Below are 17,834 nucleotides of genomic sequence, written 5' to 3' on the forward strand. Positions count from 1 at the left end.
GTGTGGTTTGGTTCCATATCAGGAAAATCTGGGCCTTTTTTCCCCCAAAGTATTGTAGAGAATCAAGTAAGGACTTGATCCAAGTTCTAAGAGAAGCTGATGGTTTGCATGGACTGGAGACCACTTGAAAAGATGCTGCTGACTTTTGTAGGTGGCAGAGAGGCAATAGGTCAAACATCTGCCCACAGGTCCCACTTGGAGTCCCAAGAGCTTTGTTAGGTGCAGGCCTCTTGGTTCTCAGCTGCAATACACATCTGAGGAAATCACTCCAGCTGTGTATTTTTGTCATGCAAAGGATCAGAAAGATTTGAAATTCAGTAGGAGACACATTATAGCCTGCCAAGCTGTCCTTAGGTTAAAAATACTTACCTAGCTTTCACTGATAGTTCCTTTACAGTGCACACAGCCGGTGCTTTCCCTTGCTGAACCACACACTTTTGCCAGTCAATATGATCTTACTTTTTCATTGCATTATGAACTGAAGAACTTTATTAAAGGGTAGCCTGAAAATTAGCTTTGGCAGACAGCTATGTTGGCTGAGTCTCTACCACAAACAAACAGCAGCTGGTGCTGGGGACAACAAACTTTTGATCACAGACCTGCCAGGATCCAGAAGGCAAGTTGGACAAGGCTCTGTGGCCAAAAATTTCAGTGTTCATAGGGGGACAGGCACTCTTGTTACTGTTCAGCAATGGGAAAGCTATTTTTACTTCAAGTTAATTGCTTGCCAATTAACTGGAGGTCATTAACATGTTTGTACACCCCCAAACATTTGTTCTGGGACTTAAATGTTTATGGGCTCGGTACAGGGTTCACCTTGACCAACACCTTCAAGCTGTAACGTGCAGGAGCACTCCTGGGGGTGTGCAGGATGTTATCTGTCATGCCTTACCTATTACTTATAGAAATCCAACCATTTTGCCCAGGACAGCATTCACTCAGAAATTTGAACCCTGCCTGGAACGGAGAGGCAATTCAGAGAAAGCAGGCTACTGGCAGGGAGCAGGGCAAACCTCTGCAAACAGCTGTCATGGGACTCAATCAACAGCCACCAGATTAGCCTGAGGTGACACAGCTTGAGCATTAATGAGCTCACAGAGGGTGAGCTATGTGGACGGTATGCTTTTAAATGAAGTAGCTGCCTGGATAAATAATTAATTGTGAAAATGTACCGAAATCATCTTTCTAAAGAACCACTGTTTAAGGCAGTATGTTGTTAGTTGTTATTGTTATTTCATTCTTGCACAGGATGGCAGTAATTCACAGCCCACCTACGGATCACAGCATCTTCCTGCTCCACACTCTTCCCGCAAGCATAACTTGTGCCTCGCAGGATCCATATTTAAGCAGACATCTGTGTCCAGGGCACAGCGTCAGCCAGACAGGAAAGCTGCAGGGACAGAAAGGAGCTACAACCTTCTCTCCGCCAGTTCAGCTGGGGGAAAGGGAAAAAAAAAAGGAAAGAAGGCAGGTGGGGCGAGCCAAAAGGCTGCGGGCCAGAGAGACTGCACACGAGCAGAGCAGACATTTGGTGTGGGGAGCCAGCGCGCTCTCCCGCTCGGCTGGCGGGGCTCCAGCTGCAGGCACAGCTCCCCCAGGACCAGACCTCTGTGCAGTGCTCTGGGTGCACGTACTCAAGGTGCCCACGGCGAGGGCACATGCCTGAGAAATCACAGGGCTTAGAGGATTTGCTGCTTGAGCTCACGGGAAAACCTCAAACCCTCCGTCTCAGAGAGGCAGGCTCAGAGCAGAAGTCTGTGTCTGCCTCCTGCAGTTTTCTATGCAGCTCTCTCCTTCCCTTCTGTGGACTTTCCAGGGGGATGGCTGAGCTGTGGGATAAGTCCTCCCTTCAGCAAAATATTGCCATTTTTCTGACTTTGCTGGCTCCAGTTGAACATGGATGGAGGAAAGACTGAAGAAATCTGTTTAGAATTTCTATACTTTGTACGAAGCCTCTCTTGAGCCATCCCTGTCCTGTTGGCACAGCCAACTGGCTTCAATCAAGCTCTCATGCTGAGCTGAATCCATGCCTTCGGAATAATTGGCAGAGGGATGTTTCTTTAGGAGGTGCTGGTTTCACAGGCTAGCAGCAAGATGGATCAGCTGCGACCAGCAGGAAAGACTGGGCTGAGCCTTTAAAAAATAGATTACTAGATAACAGTGAGAGAAAATAGGTCAAAGAGTAGGACAAGGGGGATGAAGTAGAGAAGCAAAGGCAGCCTAATGCAGAGTTTCAGCCAGTGCTACTGCCACGGGCTGTGAGGGCCATGCCGCCGTCAGCTGTGCCAGACTCATTTCTCGAACACGCTCTAATGCAGTGACTCTCAGACCTTTCCACCCCGTGACCCCTTGTTGCAATATGAAAACAAGCCCTTTCAGGACTTCCCTCCTATCTGTTCACCAGGAAAAGTGGTGATTACTGCTCATGACTCCTCCTGGGTTGTGACCAGCCCTGCTGCATGCACCAGGGCAGCGGAGCAGCCTCTGTGTCTCACAGCCCACAGTTCTGCATGATCCTTCTCTCCTTGGTGATTCAGCGAGGCTGTCATCAGGAGGGCTGTGCCCTAACAGCAAGGCTGAGAAAATAGGGGCGCTGGAAGCCCTCATGCGTCTCAGCTAGATGGCTGCTGAAGGGTGCACAAGAGGAGTGTGCACATCAATCATCAGCAAGGTTTGCTACTGTCACCTTCATGTGCTGTGCTGGGCTGCCTTGGAACACATCTCTGTGGGCAGGCAGCAACCACAGCAGCAACCTCCAAAAAAACCTCCTACAGCTTTAGGAAGACTGAGCTTCTTTAGAGAGACTGTAGCCCCTCAAGTTCCCCTTTGGGTTGGTAAAATTCCGCTGCAGAATGGTGCTGAGGAGAGACCCTGCTGGTCATCCTGTGGCCTCCAGGGCTGAGGAGTGGCACTGCCAGTCCTCTGTGCCCTCACCATGAGGGCAAACAAACTGGGTATCACTGATCTCCAGCAGGCAGCCCCTGCCCTTTCAGGCACGAAAAGGAACAGTTCACTCCCCCTTTTTGGGCCAGCATCTTGAATAAATACTTTAGCGCTGGGTATAAAGAGATCTATTTACTGAGAATTATTCTGTATGTCTGAAATGCAAATAAACCCATCCATTGTCTTCCCAATGTGCTGCCCATATAAGCAGAGAGGGATCAGTCCAAAGGACATTTTGAAAGCTATTATTTTTTTGTCTAGGGACAGAGTCTGGTCCTAAAAGTCCGGCATTATGTAGCTCCTACAGTCACCTTAAAAAGGGATTTTCAAGATTTAAGCTATCGTGTTCTTTAGATGACACAGGGCAATAACCACTTTGTGATTTAATCACAGACAATAATAATTTGGTTCAGTGCATGATTCAGCTAATCCACAATTAGATAAATGTTCATCCTAAACTACAAACCTAAATAGCTTTCTGCAAATCCTGTTTGACACTTTAATGCTAAGACTGTATTTGATAAGCAATCTGTGTTGTAAAAGAATATAGGGAGGGAAATTAGGAATTGTTATGCATCTATATGCATCCAGAACAGTAATTCAAAGAAAATAAAAATAAACCTTGGCAATTATAGATAAATCTTTATTCAACAAGAGAACTAATAGGTTTGGCTGGGTCTGCACTGGATTGATACGTGCTACAGCTCCCACAGCTCACAGATAAACAGAAACACCTGTTACCCCCTGAAAGAAGGTTGAAACCACAACACAGACCCACAGTCTGCTTCAGCAGTGTCATTGATGCATTTACTTTCATTTTAACGTGGCTGAATGTTTTCGAGGGCTGCAACTGAATCTATCACCATAATTCTGAGTAATTGTGAGTTCTTCAAGACTGATATCCAGGCCAGGCAGTTATAAATGTCTCAGTGTTTCTGTAAAAACATTCCCACTTATGATAGCCCTGCAAAAATTATGGTGAGGAATGATAATAAACCCCAAATTGCAAAGAATTTTCTCTGATGCTCTATGGGGCAGTTTAGACACCTAAATTGAAGCTCTGTAAAGGACAAGCACCAAAATATTTCTGGTTATCAAACAAACCTAAGGGACTTTTTATTTACCTCCAAAAGATGGAAACTATCATGAAAGTAATTTTTTCCGTAAGTTTGAATGTGCTCTCACACTGCTGTTGTGGGCACGCCACATGCCAACAGCAGGTCTGTGAGTCACAGCGTGTCCCTAGAGAGGACCTTTTGGCCACCCTGACCCGGGCTGCAGCAACCAGAGAGCAGCCACAAGGGGAGGGATCCCACTTCAGCAACTCTGCCTGGAAGGTGGCAAGCAGAAACCAAATTAAGCAGCTTTGTCTCTGAGATAGCATATTCCAGCCACTGTCCAGGTGAAACCCAGGGACCTGCAGGTGTGCAGGGACCACAGGGGACTCATGAGAAAGCCAGGGCACAGCTCCTGTGTGCTTGGAGAGCCTCAGCTTGCGTCCCACCCCAGCACTGCTCTCCTTGAAGACACCTTTACTTCTGGTGCTGTCCTTTCCCTCCTTCTGGTGCTGTCCCTTCCCTATGGCATATTTCTGAGCTGTTGCTTTCTTCTGCTGTATCAGTTGCTCTCTGCCACCTTATCTTTCTAGTAACTCTGATAATTGACATTGTCCTGTGCAAATCTTCAAGAATCCCAACACTACCATCAAAAGCTAGGATTTGATCCATAATATTTGCACCCTTAAAATAGATACAATTATAAATTTGTGTAAAACATGAGTTTATTTTTCCACATTCCTATGTTTTCAAGTCATTAGTGGTTATGAGACATACTTTAGGAAAAACACTTCAGATCATTCATTTAAAATAATTAAATTATTTCTGATATAATCCCTGGATCTTGTGCATAATGAAACATCTGGTACAGAGGTTAGAAAATAAATGTTCTTGGCTTTTTTTTCCCATCTTTTGTTAAACAGATGTTGTTGATACAAAACACAGAACTGTAAATCATAGCCTGCATGTGGACACAGACTGTCAATAGTGAGCAGAAATTTACTGTGGCTAGATAGAGGTTTGAAACAGCAATGAATCACTGGCTTACTAACTTTGTTCACGTGGGTATGGTTTCAATATTCTGACATTAAGCGCACATGTCCTTAAAGGAAGAACCTTGTAATGGCAGCCTGGGAGGCTCTGGTTCAGTTCCAGCTGTCTCAGCGTGGGAAGCTCAGCACAATGCCAGGGCAGCCTGTGTGCAGGGGAACATGGTAGGTCTGTGTGCCCTCCCAGCTGAGTATGCCCAGGGTGCTGCTGTGGAACCCCACAGGCTCAGCTCCCTCAGCACCACCGGGCAGCCCTGGCACAGCAGAGAGGCCGAGATGTCCATGAAGCCCCAGCTCTGCCACCAAAATGCCTCCAACTCTAACCTCTAACCTCTTCCTCCCTCCTCTGCTTCCCCTGCTGCTCCCCCACAGCATTTCTGTGAGTTCATGCTTGGTTTGTGGGCCAGAACCCTGCCGAGCCTGGCAGCGACATCACTGCTTCCCATTGGCTTTGTTTAGAGTGACCAGAATTCCGAAGCCTCTCCGGCCCCTTGCCTTTCCCACTCCCACACTGCTTGCACCAGCAAGCTGAAGCCTCCCTTCTCCCATTCCTGTTTTAATATTGATTTTCCTTCACAAAACACGCCAGCAGCACACTCCAGACGCTAATCTCCAGACAAAAGCCAGTGGCATGAATCGCACTGCAATGTAAACATCCCCTGCAGTACCAGGCCATAGATGATGTCTCCCCCTTAGACACGTATGTACCATCCAGCTGGTGAGGACACCACAAATTTGGACCTGCTTTTGTCAATGTGCCTGCTGGTTTGATCCAATGGATCAGGGTCTAACTCCACAGTAAACTCCAAGCCATGACCACTGCTTCCTAGCTTTTGAAGCACAGGATTCAGGAGCATATTTGTTGAAATTTATGTTTTGGGGATTTTTTCACATTTAGCTTTAATTCTCTGGTCCTGTCACCTTGTATTTTGCAAGTACTGTCCATTTCCTGGCTTTAGCTTCAATTTGGTGTAACAGAATCTTTGGGAAATAAAAAAAGACTCAGCTGGAGACTCAGTTTTCAGAGGCTCAGGACTTGACCTTGTTCTCAGCTTTACATAGGCAGAGCTCTGCTGATGGCAGTGCAATTGTTCTGGTTTAGGATGCTGCCAGAGCAGAGGCATTTTGAGTCCTGAATGTTCCTGCTTCAGGCCCATTTTCACTCTGATGTATTTTGCACATGGGGCAGTATGAAAGGACAACTGAATGAGTAACACTTTCTTTGAAAATTAGTAAGAATTATTGACTATCACCACACAGAACAGATTTTTAAGCAGGGATACAATCATGCACACAACTTACACATGCACAAAATTATGGAATCGTTAAGGCTGGAAAAGACCTGGACAATCATAAAAGCACATACTTGAGTACCACTCAGAGGAGAGGATTAAGATCTAAGTTCCTCTATGAAGCATCTCTTGACAAAACAACACCAAGCAATGGCCACCTTCCAGCTCTATGGGCTTGAACACTATCAAGCTGCTCTCTGACCCCTTGCTCTGCTCAAATGCTTGCCTGTGGCTTCCTCTCCACAGCAAGAACAGCTCCTTGCCCATGCAGGCACAATGGCCAAAGATTGGCCCCATGGCAGGTCTGGCTGCAGCACACAAGGTGCCACCTATCCACTTGCACATTTATTCCCTTCAGGAAATAAGTGGGAAACAGCAAAACTGGGCCCTCTATTTGTTCAGGTTTGTGTCTACTGTGGATTGTTTTCAAGGCTGCAGGCATAGATGAATAAAAGAAAAAAACACCATGGTACTGCATGACCCTTTATCTGCCTATACTGCATTTTCATTTAGTGCTTTTGCTAGGAAATATTATGGATCCTTTGTACAGATCTGCTTTTTCTTTTCTTTTTTTTTTTTCAGTCCAGCATTTTAAATGGTTTGCTGCGTTCAGTTAAACTGAATTTTCACTTGAGAACAAGCAGATGATGAGTTTCACAGGTCTGAACTTAGGATTTTCCTTCGACATCACTCAGCAAAATAAAAAAGAGAAACAAAACATTTTAATCACAAGTGTATAAAATACACAGGGTTCATTAAACATGATTTAAAGCTGCCTGTTTGTTTTGGAGGCTCTTTAGAGCTCCTACTAGCCTAAACTCACAGAAGTGCAATGTGATTCCCAATCTATTGAATTTTGGAGGATGGCTGTAGTGGGTTCCATTATATATAAATTGGATGCAACCACTTAACAATCTCCGATATATACTTTTATCTAAAAATGCCCTGTGAGGCAATTGTGCAAAGTACTTTATCAGGGATTGTTGTTGGTAATATTGCAAGAATTCATGATGTAAAAAATACATCAATGCCATTTAATCGAACAAAATAGTTCCTTTTTTTTTTTCTTGTAGAGCATTTTTAACCATCTTCTCAACAGATTTGTTCAATAAATACTGTATGAAACAAACATTTTGCACTTTGTCCCAGAGATGCAATTTGCCAACCTGATTGATTTCTTTCTCTACAACTAATCTGATTTCTCTAGGCTATACATCTTTGCTTTTATTAAAAATGATGCAATCTTAGCTTTTTATCATACACACATCCACCACACAAACAAGAGAGAAGATTCTGCAAAGCAGCCTTGCAACCAAATAGAAAAGCCTGACACAAATCGCATAAAGCTGATCTCAAAAGATAAATGGCACAATGAGACCGAAGCTACACAAATTCAGAAACTTATCCATGCAGAATAACATGGGCCAGTGGATTTTTCCTTCCATGACAGATTCAGCAAACAAGTAACTTCATCATATCTGTAGCACCTTGTAAATCAAGCTCATGCCAATGTTGCACTAAATCCCCCCAAGTCTTGCTGCCTCTGCATTGTGAGAGGTCAGAAGCAGAACTGCATTTTTTTTGTAGCCTTTCCCTGGTTTGCATCTTGCAGAATCTCACTGCTATGTTTTGAGTCCCAACAACTTCAGGCCTATTTGCTTTTAAATGTAGTTCCTGGTAAGGCAATAAATTCATCTCTCTGTTCTTTTACTGACTGCCCTCATGTCTCTGAGGAACCCCGCTGTCCTTCTCTTCCTCAGTATCTGCAGTTATCTGTCTTGGCTGTAGACAATTTTTCAGTCTCTTTCCCATTCAAGCAGCCAGAGGCTTAGTACCACTGTAATACAAAGAGCAATAATTGTTTTCACATGTTGCAATAATATTCTCAAACAGCACTGAAATGTTTTGTGTCTGTTGCTTCTCCCATCGAACAAAATCAAATTAATTCAGTTGACACGTTTCAGGATCTGCTCATCACACTGTTCCTCTGGGTTTCAACTTCTTATCACTAGCAGTGATCCCAGTTAAGGTCCAGCTTTCACTGGCAAAGCCCTGTGCAGCCAGGCCCAGGAGAATCAGGGCTCTGTCACTGCCAGGATTTTAACTGCAACAGTAGGTACCTATACAGTGCCTTGGAGAGCCCTTCCATCACTTGGAATCACAGACTAAAGGTCTGCCCACACACAGATCCATCTCAAGCCACAGGCTTCTTTAACAAAGGGATAAAAAATAGCTTTTGCAGGCTGCCTGGAAAGTTAACAGCTCCAGTCTCTGGCAGGTTGAGGCGAGAGGGATTCCAGCAGGGAACTGCAGCCCGTGTCCTGCCAGCAGCGCTGCTCAGCTCGGGGTGCTCCAGCTGGAACAGCTCCTCTCCCTACTCCTGGGGATGTGCAAGTCTCAAGGAACACAGCCTCATGTCCAGACCCCTCCTCGAGTTTTTAAGGCTAGCAGTATGCAAACAAACAGGAACCCAACTCAGCTAATTTATTTTAATTTACAAGTTGAACAAGGAGAAGTTGGAAGGAGTACAAGTAGGCTGTGACTACACTGTATTATCAAGGCAGAACCCATCTTTGTAGCAAAATCTTTGAAGCCTAAACAGACAGGTGGCCAAATCTTGAAAACACAGGGGAAATCAAGCTAAGCTTGCAAGTGAGCCACAATATCACAGGGGCCAAAAAGACTAGGTCTGGGTAGCATCAAGCTGCTGATTCTGGATTTCAAGAGGGGAAAAAAGCCCCAAATATCTATGAATATACTTTTGAGGAGTTTTAGGCTCTGCTCTGTAACTTGCAATTACATCACAGCTGTGTACACAGAAGCGATTTTAAAGGAAAGAAGGAAATGGACAGGATTGTGTTGGTGCTTTACAAGTTAACAAGAATGTGAGGGGCTGAGCAGAGACAAGGGTTTTGTGCCATGGCCATTCCCTCCCCGAGTCAGCTGGGAGACAAAGGTCATCACCATCCCCTCACTGCACACAGCAAACCTGCCTGTGCTGCAGCACCTGCCCTGGATACCAAGCTCTCTTCTGCCCAGCTAATGACATCATTTCTAAGGAGGTCGGATCAGATCCATGGCTTCCTGTTCAAGCAGCAGCATGATAATTAATTTTGCCTGTCTGAAAAGGATGTGTATAAACATAAACCTACTGAAACCTCAAGCTTTTGCAAGGAGGTATCAAATGAAGCCCACCTTTCCCTTTATTTACCCACGTCTCATGCATCACTGAGCCAAGCAGACCAACTAAATTATTTATGGCAGGCCAAAAAGCCCATTGCTGGAAGATGCAGAACCCTTCAAGTAGAAAAGAAGATGCTCAGCTGTCTTGAAGAATAGGAGCTTTGTGCAAAGATGCAAAGTCCTCATGTGATGTTAACTTTTCAAGCTTTGAGAAACACAAATGAGCAAGAAAGCAGCTAATTAGACATGCTACTGTGATTGCTTATTTTATGAAGTAGAGAGGGAGGTGTTCAGCACTTTAATGAGATAATAGCGTAGAGGCAAAATTGTACAGAGAAGCTAAAATAGCAGTGGTCTTCCCACAGAAATGAAAATTATTTTTGAGGAACAAGAAAATCAACAGTAGAAAAATAACTCAATACTTAGCAGCAGAAAGAATAGTGCCTTAATATATTCTGTCCATGTAAAACCTGGCTAACACTCGGATATCTCAGGGTGGCTCTGTTTTAGTGACTGTATCACTCAATAGCGATCAACTCTGAGCTCCTCTGTGGATTTGGGGCAGAGCTTGATGCAGAAAAATTACTTTCTTTGGGACCTGGTGCACCTAATCCAAAGCCCTGGACTCCCCACAGGGCCCATGCCCATGTGGAAGGGCACAGAGAGCTGCATTCTCACTCAGTCTCCTATTTTGAGCACAACAGAAAAATGGGAGCTGTAAATCATCTATTTAGGTGTATTTCTTTAACTGCTTATTTTATGAAAACCCAACTGTAGACAAAACCAACACTGCATTTCCTAGGAAATGAGCCCAGCTCAGAGACCTCAGATCTTATTTAGCAGCCAGTTTTTGTGCTCTTGGTGCTACTGCCATGGTAAGTAATTACTCATAACACGACATGCATCCTATCAGCCTTTTAAAAGTAATTAAGAAAAAGTTGCATTGCTTAATGATGTGTACATACATCTCATCCTTGCAGGTTTGGCTTTGATAACATCTGCTAGTTTTCGGAGCAAAGGATTGCTCAAAAAAAAAAGTAAAATAACCCCGGTCTTAAAAAGTAAAATAACCCAGCCCTAACAATGGGACCATTATTAACTTCCCAAAAGCTATACCCCATGCCCCACTCCAGCACAATATTTGCGTGCACAAGTCCTGTAAGGATTTTCAAGCCTGTGAGTTGCAGATCAGAAATTTCATGCTGAACTAGAATTAATGATAATGAGGAAGCCTCAAAAATACGGTTTATTTACAGTGAACCAGTTTAGGAGCAGCAGCTCACCATCCCTGGCAGATTCAGCTGCAGCAGCTGAAGGGGTCACCCCAAACAGCTGGTGCCCTTTCTTCCTGCTGATATTATCCCACCTATCCATAGGCAGCAGAACCAGAGCTGTGTCCTCTCCTCAACCAGTGCAGTTCAGACTGCCGTGACTTCAGTGGCCATCAATTTTCACATTAGTACTCTGGGCTGTGAACTGCAGCAGCTCAGGAGTGAACAAACATGTCCCTAGTCCTCTCCCCTCTGCTCTCGCTGCGGCAGAAGGGTCTGGTGGATTTCTGGGGGAGGAAACTCCTGGAATTGTCTGGGATGAATCACCAAAGTGCATGTGAACAGCACATGGAGTGTATTCCTGAGATCCCAAGTGCCCATCCTGCAGCATTCATGCTACCTTGGATTGACATTTCTCTGCTTTAGGTCATCCTCTCTACCCATATGATGTTTTGTGATACTTGGATGCAGTAAGAATATCTACAGAACTAGTAGAAAAAACTTTTACCTCCAAAATTCAAAAGGGTGATGGATAACACAATAGAAGAATTTTGGATGTCAGAACTTTTTTTCTTCCTTCTGCAAAGAAGCTTTATTTTAAGAGCAGAGGTCAACAGCCCTCTTAGTACATATAATTTTATTACATTCTTTGACAAAAATCGTCAGCAGTAAAGAACAGCTTGTTCCACAAACCCCTATGCTGTCAGCATGCCCTTCCCCTTTCTGTACAGCGCTTTTTTGCTGTCTCCACCTCTCCTGCCTGAATTTCCCTTGGAACTGCCTCCCCTAAAAGCTCCACGTGGCCCGCTCGGGGATGGCCACTGACTCTGTCAGACATCAGGGAAGCACACCAGAGTCTGGCATCAGTGAAATGCCTCTTGCTCACTGAGTAACCCTGGAGCAACCTCCCCCAAGGTGTGAGGGGACGGGTAGAGAGCCACCTGACCCACAGCTGTTGGATTCCATAGGTGCCCTTGGCTCACACCTTGGCTGTTTTGACACTTGGCTACATCTGCTGGGGTTGGCTAAGATGAAAAAAATCCCTTTTGCAAGGTGTGCCAGCGGCTGTACGCAAGCATCTCGGGCTCTAGGAGGGAGCTTGTCCCCTCGTCCTGCTCCTGTACTGGGGGGGATCACAGCCTCATGGAGCAACTGGCCACAACCTGACCCCTGGGAGCAGCCAGGAACTGCCATGGCTCACATCACATCTCCCCTCCTGAGGTGGGAACACAGCAAAAGGCAGAGCACTGAGGCAGGAGAGAGGAGGATGCCAAGGGAAAAGGGCTGGCGCTGCCCAGCACACAGCATGGGCAGAATGACAACTATTGTGAGGCTTCTCAATGGCTCATTTGGCATTATTCCCAGCGCTGCTTTTCAATCTAACACCCACTTCTGGGTATCTAATAGAAAAAGAAGGCAAAACCATGATGCTGGAGATAGGAAGAACAGAAACAAAACCACCAGCTCAAAGGAGCACTACATTTTCAAAACTTCAGTATTTAAAAACAGCAAACAAAACAATCAGAATGTTTCAAAAGGGGAATGCATTTTTCCTTGTGACATGGCTAAATACCTCTTTTATTTAATAATTTAAGATAAAAAAATAATGAAAAAAAAGCTGACACCTTCAAAATATTTAAAATAAAACCATTAAAATATTTTGTCACACAGCCAATGCCAGGTCATTGTTGTGAGACATGAGTGCTTTTAAAAGAACTGAATCAGAAGACAATTGTTCAGAATTTCACGCTGGTGTTGCTCAACCTATCTGTACTGCTTCCTCCCTCCCACATGGATGGGAATAAAAGGTTCATGGTCCCAATGACCATAATGGAGAAAAGAACGTGTAATTTCCCAGCAAAGATTGCCTTGCTTTAGAGAGATGTCCAATTCACCGCAGTATCTTCTACTCTTAGGAGCATAGGCTGGTTTTAGAGCATTTTTCAGCTGACTGAGGAGTTACATAATTGCAAAATTAGATCCAATTACATAACTAGGGTAAATAAGTAATAATATAATTAGGTGCTGTAATTATGTAGTTATGACAGGTACCACTAATGCTGATAAAAGCCATTATGAAACTTGCTAAGAACTGTGGACAGAGCATGTGAGAATGAAAGTTTCAGGGCTTTGTTTGCTTTAGTGTTTCATTCCTTTCAGTGGGAAAAATAATTAATTTAATTGCTAAGCCAATAGCCTCTTACTTTTGAAAATGAATGGAGGTACAAATCATAGGCTAATTCATATCTCTGTTGAGCTGCAAAAATTCAGTAACTAATCACGTCCTTTTTTTTTTTAACCTCTATATATGTATTTACAGCTACCAAGGCTTGGGTGAAATATGTGTGTAAAAATTATACCTCTGAAAAAAGAAGTATGAAAGTTTGGACATTGACCTTCATTGTTCCAGTTATCACATTAAACTGTCTCCTCTGACAAATGGACACAAGGAACATTCAAAGATTGCTGTATCAATGTAACACAAATTATGTGCATCTCTAGGTTTGCTAGCGATGGTGTTTCTGATCAAATGGGTCACATAAACAGGGTTTTTCTACAGGAATGAAAATTCAATAGAGGAATCATTCATGCAGGTTCTAAGTGCAAACACAAGGCATGCAGCCAGCTTTTCTACGTTTCTGTCTCTTCAGATATTGTATAATACCTGTCTGACTTCATAAAAGAGGCCTGGAGAGCAAACAAACAATAAAACCTACTGCCCTGCTTTAATATTCATTAATATTTCACTCAATAACAGATAAAAGATAGTGTGCAAGAATAAAGGGCAGCACTGGAAGAGCTGAAGTGCTTTATTCCCACCAACATCTCCATAAAGCTTGAGGTGTACAAACTGTGTGTTGCTTTAGAATACATTTTATGCTTGATGCTTTTTTCTAAAAAGGAAAAAACCCAGAAAAAGTAATACCTTTCTTTATGAAAGCTGGATAGCTCCTGACTACTTCAATCACTGCTCAGAGCAGTATGCTAAGCACTGAAGCAAACACAGAGCTTCTGGGAAAATCAAAACCACAGGGAACACCAGGAGTTTGCAGAGACAATGTCCACAGTCCAGAGCAAGAAAGCAAAACAAGTGCTCTACCTCAAGGTCATTTGAGGCCAGAGACATGCAAGACAATGGGAGCAAACCACCCCTGGAACAGAAATACTAGTGAACTTAGAAATCTGCAAGAATCTTGCATTCGAGTGAGGGTTATGTACAACATCACCCACATATTTCTTTCCCCTTCTTGAGCTGAAAAACTGGAGAGGTGAACAATGATGTGCACATAAATCCCATTCATTTTGGCATCCAGCCTTTCAAATAATATTTTAAAACAAGGAAACCACAGCAATTCCTGGGTTGTGCTATCAGCAAGCCTTCAAACCAGATGCTGCACTGTTTTCTGGACAAATGATTAATAGAAAAGACTGAGAGTCACAAAGTAGACAGTCATATTTTTGGGCTCTGATGAGGGTGGGCAATAGAGAAAAGGACTATCAGAAATGGTAGATGCTTTTCCTGGTGCTTAGTTAATACCAATCATTATTCCAATGTTACTTTTTGCAATAATTTGTAAGACAGGAGTAGGCAAATGCAAATAATAATTGGTTCCTTACTGCAGTTGTAGGGACAGTGAGGTTGATACTTGGAGCTAAACTATACTTTCTATTAAAGTTACTGCAGCATACTCCAAAATTTTGACCTATGTGTATTGAAGGACTTGAAGACTGGATTTGGGTAGAAGTTCTCCTTAAGTGATTTGGCTTTGAAAACACAGAATTCCATTAAATTCCAGAGAATCCATTAAAGCTACAGAAGCAGCCATAGAAGGTATTCCTGATCATAACAAAAACAATTAAAATTAAGAGAATCCTTTCAGGAGTATGATTCACAGAGTTTTTTCAGCCATATTCTGTATAGTATGAAATATAAAATCTCATTCCACCTTGTCCTTTTCAAAGAGGACCTAAGACTGCCCTGATACCCCAGTCACTCATATTTATAAATATTTCCTGGAATCCCATACAGCCCCAACAAGCCTTTTTCAGCAATGAGTCAATTCCATTGGCAAGTCCCTTGTGAAAGGTTAATTTCAAGTCTCTTTTCTGCCAGATCCTATACCAGGATGTGCTGTCCTACCTGGGACTTGGTCACCTCTTCCAGCATCACAAGGATTGTCACACAGCTTTCAGGCTGTCACAGAGTCTGAATCAGCTTATCTGCCTTCATGACACAAGCCATGCTCAGGCTTAATTAGTGCATGGAATGCAGCACATCTCACTTGCCTGTGGTGTAATTCATTACTACAAGGCTGTGTTTGGGACACACCAAGCACATTTGCTACAGCAGCTCATATGTCTGACAGCTGCAAAACTGCCTCTAAGAGTTTTCCTTTTGACTCTTCTTTTGGTCCTAAGCAAAGCTGTATCTCTAAATGTCTTCTTCCAGTCAAATATCATACTCCATTCCTGCAGTCAGATTATTTTCTTTAATTTCTTAGTATTCCTTGTAGCATGTGGCATACAGTAAATTCTCTGGCTCCAAGAAAAAATGTCCTTTTTTTGTTCACTTACCAAGTTCCAATTACTTTTGCTATGCAGCACATCTTCCCTGGATTTCATACTAGGAATTTAAACTACACAAAGACACAACTACTAATCCCATACCAGACACTTGTAGTTTGTTCAACCATTTATTTCTCTTTTTTCTCCCACTCTACCCTTTATACTTTCATCCAATGTAAGCTTTACATTTCTTGATCCATAGGTACCTCTCCAGCATCCAAAATAACCTTTAACTGGAAAAAGAGGGTTTAATAATCCCAAAATCTGGATTGCTGCTAACCACTTAAACTACCAGCCTTCTGCCTTAGAGGAACAGGGTCTTTGAGAAATCAGTTCAGTGCTTGGGGTCACGTGACTTTTCGGTGCTTTTCTGTTTTGGATATTCAAAAAGAAGTTCCAGCCATTAATGCAGAAGTAAAATACATTAATGGATTACACATCAGAAAAGTCAAACCACTGCTGCCACAGGATTAAAATACTTACTATGAATATTAATGTGTCTCTTGGAATTAAACATTAATACTTAACATACATATCACAAACTTTTAAAATCCTACAAACATTGCAGGGAGAGGAAGAGGAGGAATGGACAAATGAGACAGGCCCCAGAGTCTGGTTCCAGAAATTAAAATGTATTTCTGACATAAACTAAAATATTTCCATTAGTAACAGGACAACTCACCACTATGAATAATTTGTCATAATGCAACAGAGTCTACAAGGATTTGGTTTAGGTTTTCTACCTCGACCACCAAACTGCAGATGTGTAGGTCCATTACTGCCTACAGCATAAACACCCTGAGCTGGGCAATGAGACTGATGGTTCAAAATTGAAGGAAACAGGCAGTTCCTCTGCACCTGAGCACTGAATTCCCCACATTTGCCACAGCACCTTCCCTTCTAGTGGCAATAGCACTTACAAAAGCTCAATTTAACTGCAACAATCAAGCATACACTCCTGTCTAAACACCACCATTTCCAGTAATGTGAGTTCTTCAAGGTAAGCTCTGCATAAGCCTGCACAGTGTGTGGCAGTCAGCTCAAATTTTAGCCTGCTCCCAATTAGGCATCTTGTCTAAACTAACCATTTAGGCTCTCAATGGAGTGAGAAAGGTGAGTCAGCCCAGCTATCCTGGACACCCATCTGAAGGCAGAATAAATAACCCAGCTTTCTGCACTGTCAAGGCAGAAAGGAGCTGGGATTGATTAAAACCTGGTGCCTGACTTGATGACAGCTGAAGTGAAAGGAGAAGAATCTTCCCCTTGGCTAAACTGGAGAGTAAAAGGCCACCCAGCACCTCAGTAATGAGGCTGGGTGGTATGTCCAGTCAAAGGCTTGATGAGGGATAGAAGAGAGATAGTCTTGATAAGAAACGTGGCTTCAGAAGTGCATAAAGAGAGAAGCCTGATGCGCATTTGGTTACAGCCTCCTCTGGGATTCAGACATATGCCAGCTCTGCAACCACAGAGCCTGGCACAGGTCCTGAGCAGTGCAATAACTGCCAGCAAGTCCACGGGAAGAAAATACTGCACCAGAAAATCCCATCAGGCAGGCAGAATTCCTCAAAAATGAAGCCCCAAACCAGGCAGCCTTGATAATCCACTCCTCTTACTGAGCAGAACGAACCCTCTTCGGCAGCCGGCTGGAAACAAAATGTAATCGAACACCTCTCTGGCCCAGCATCATCACATTTCTCTCTCTGTATTCAAGTACTCTCCCTGCTTCACAAGGCAGTTTCTGTGGCTCTTCAAATCCCTGTAGCTGCTCTGCTTGGTCTTTTCACTAGCTTGTTTATAGCAGCCATAGGAGAAAAGCACCAGCCCTGAGCACTGACCCCGCAGTTCAGTGTGCAGCAGGAGATGTTATTTTTCTGGACAGCAGCCCAGAGACACTGGACAAAGCTGGAGTAGCAGCAGATGTTACAATGCATACTCTCCTGCCCCAGCTCTGCCTAATGAGGCTGCAGAACTCACAGAGCATGAGAGCACTGACGCCAGACTGGAAACTGAGGCCTGCACCTTCATCTTTTTCATTATATTTAAGACTGGGTTTTATTGCAGACTAAGACACGTGAAAAGATCTTTAAAAATACAGATCTATGCCTCCTATTGTTCAGAGAGAGGGGAAAAGAAAGATATTATGTGCCCTAGCTGCAAGGAGCATCTCTCAGTTGCATAAAGCACTTGCCCAAATTGACTTACCACAATCATTTGTGCCACGTAGCTCTCCGGGCCAGTGTATTCAGTTGGATCTTTAACTTTGACAAGAACTATAAAGTACAAATAATGCCACATGTTGTGTTCTGCCTTTATATGCTCCTCAAATGAAACTGTCTTGTTATCAAATTTGTCTCTCTCCAGTCCTGCAAAAAAAGAACATAAAACCAAAAAATAAACTTCAACATAAAAATACACAAATCTGTTAAATATGTTAGAGAAGGGAACCTAACTTTATTTAAAGGATCATAAATTTGA

General features: G+C 43.4%; 1 protein-coding gene across 1 annotated transcript in view; it reads right to left on the minus strand.

The window, feature by feature from the left end:
- LOC121354240 (inositol 1,4,5-trisphosphate receptor type 2-like) overlaps window positions 1-17,834 on the minus strand; it is a gene marked incomplete at its 5' end in the record, with an annotated part of 75,660 nt that overhangs the window by 4,504 nt on the left and 53,322 nt on the right. Inside the window, one exon of the mRNA XM_041468679.1 lies at window positions 17,562-17,722. Within this exon, the coding sequence (XP_041324613.1) occupies window positions 17,562-17,722 (161 nt within the window). The remainder of the gene's footprint in view (window positions 1-17,561; window positions 17,723-17,834) is intronic.

Source organism: Pyrgilauda ruficollis, unplaced genomic scaffold (assembly GCF_017590135.1).
Source record: "Pyrgilauda ruficollis isolate IOZ18807 unplaced genomic scaffold, ASM1759013v1 scaffold227, whole genome shotgun sequence".
Taxonomy (NCBI): domain Eukaryota; kingdom Metazoa; phylum Chordata; class Aves; order Passeriformes; family Passeridae; genus Pyrgilauda; species Pyrgilauda ruficollis.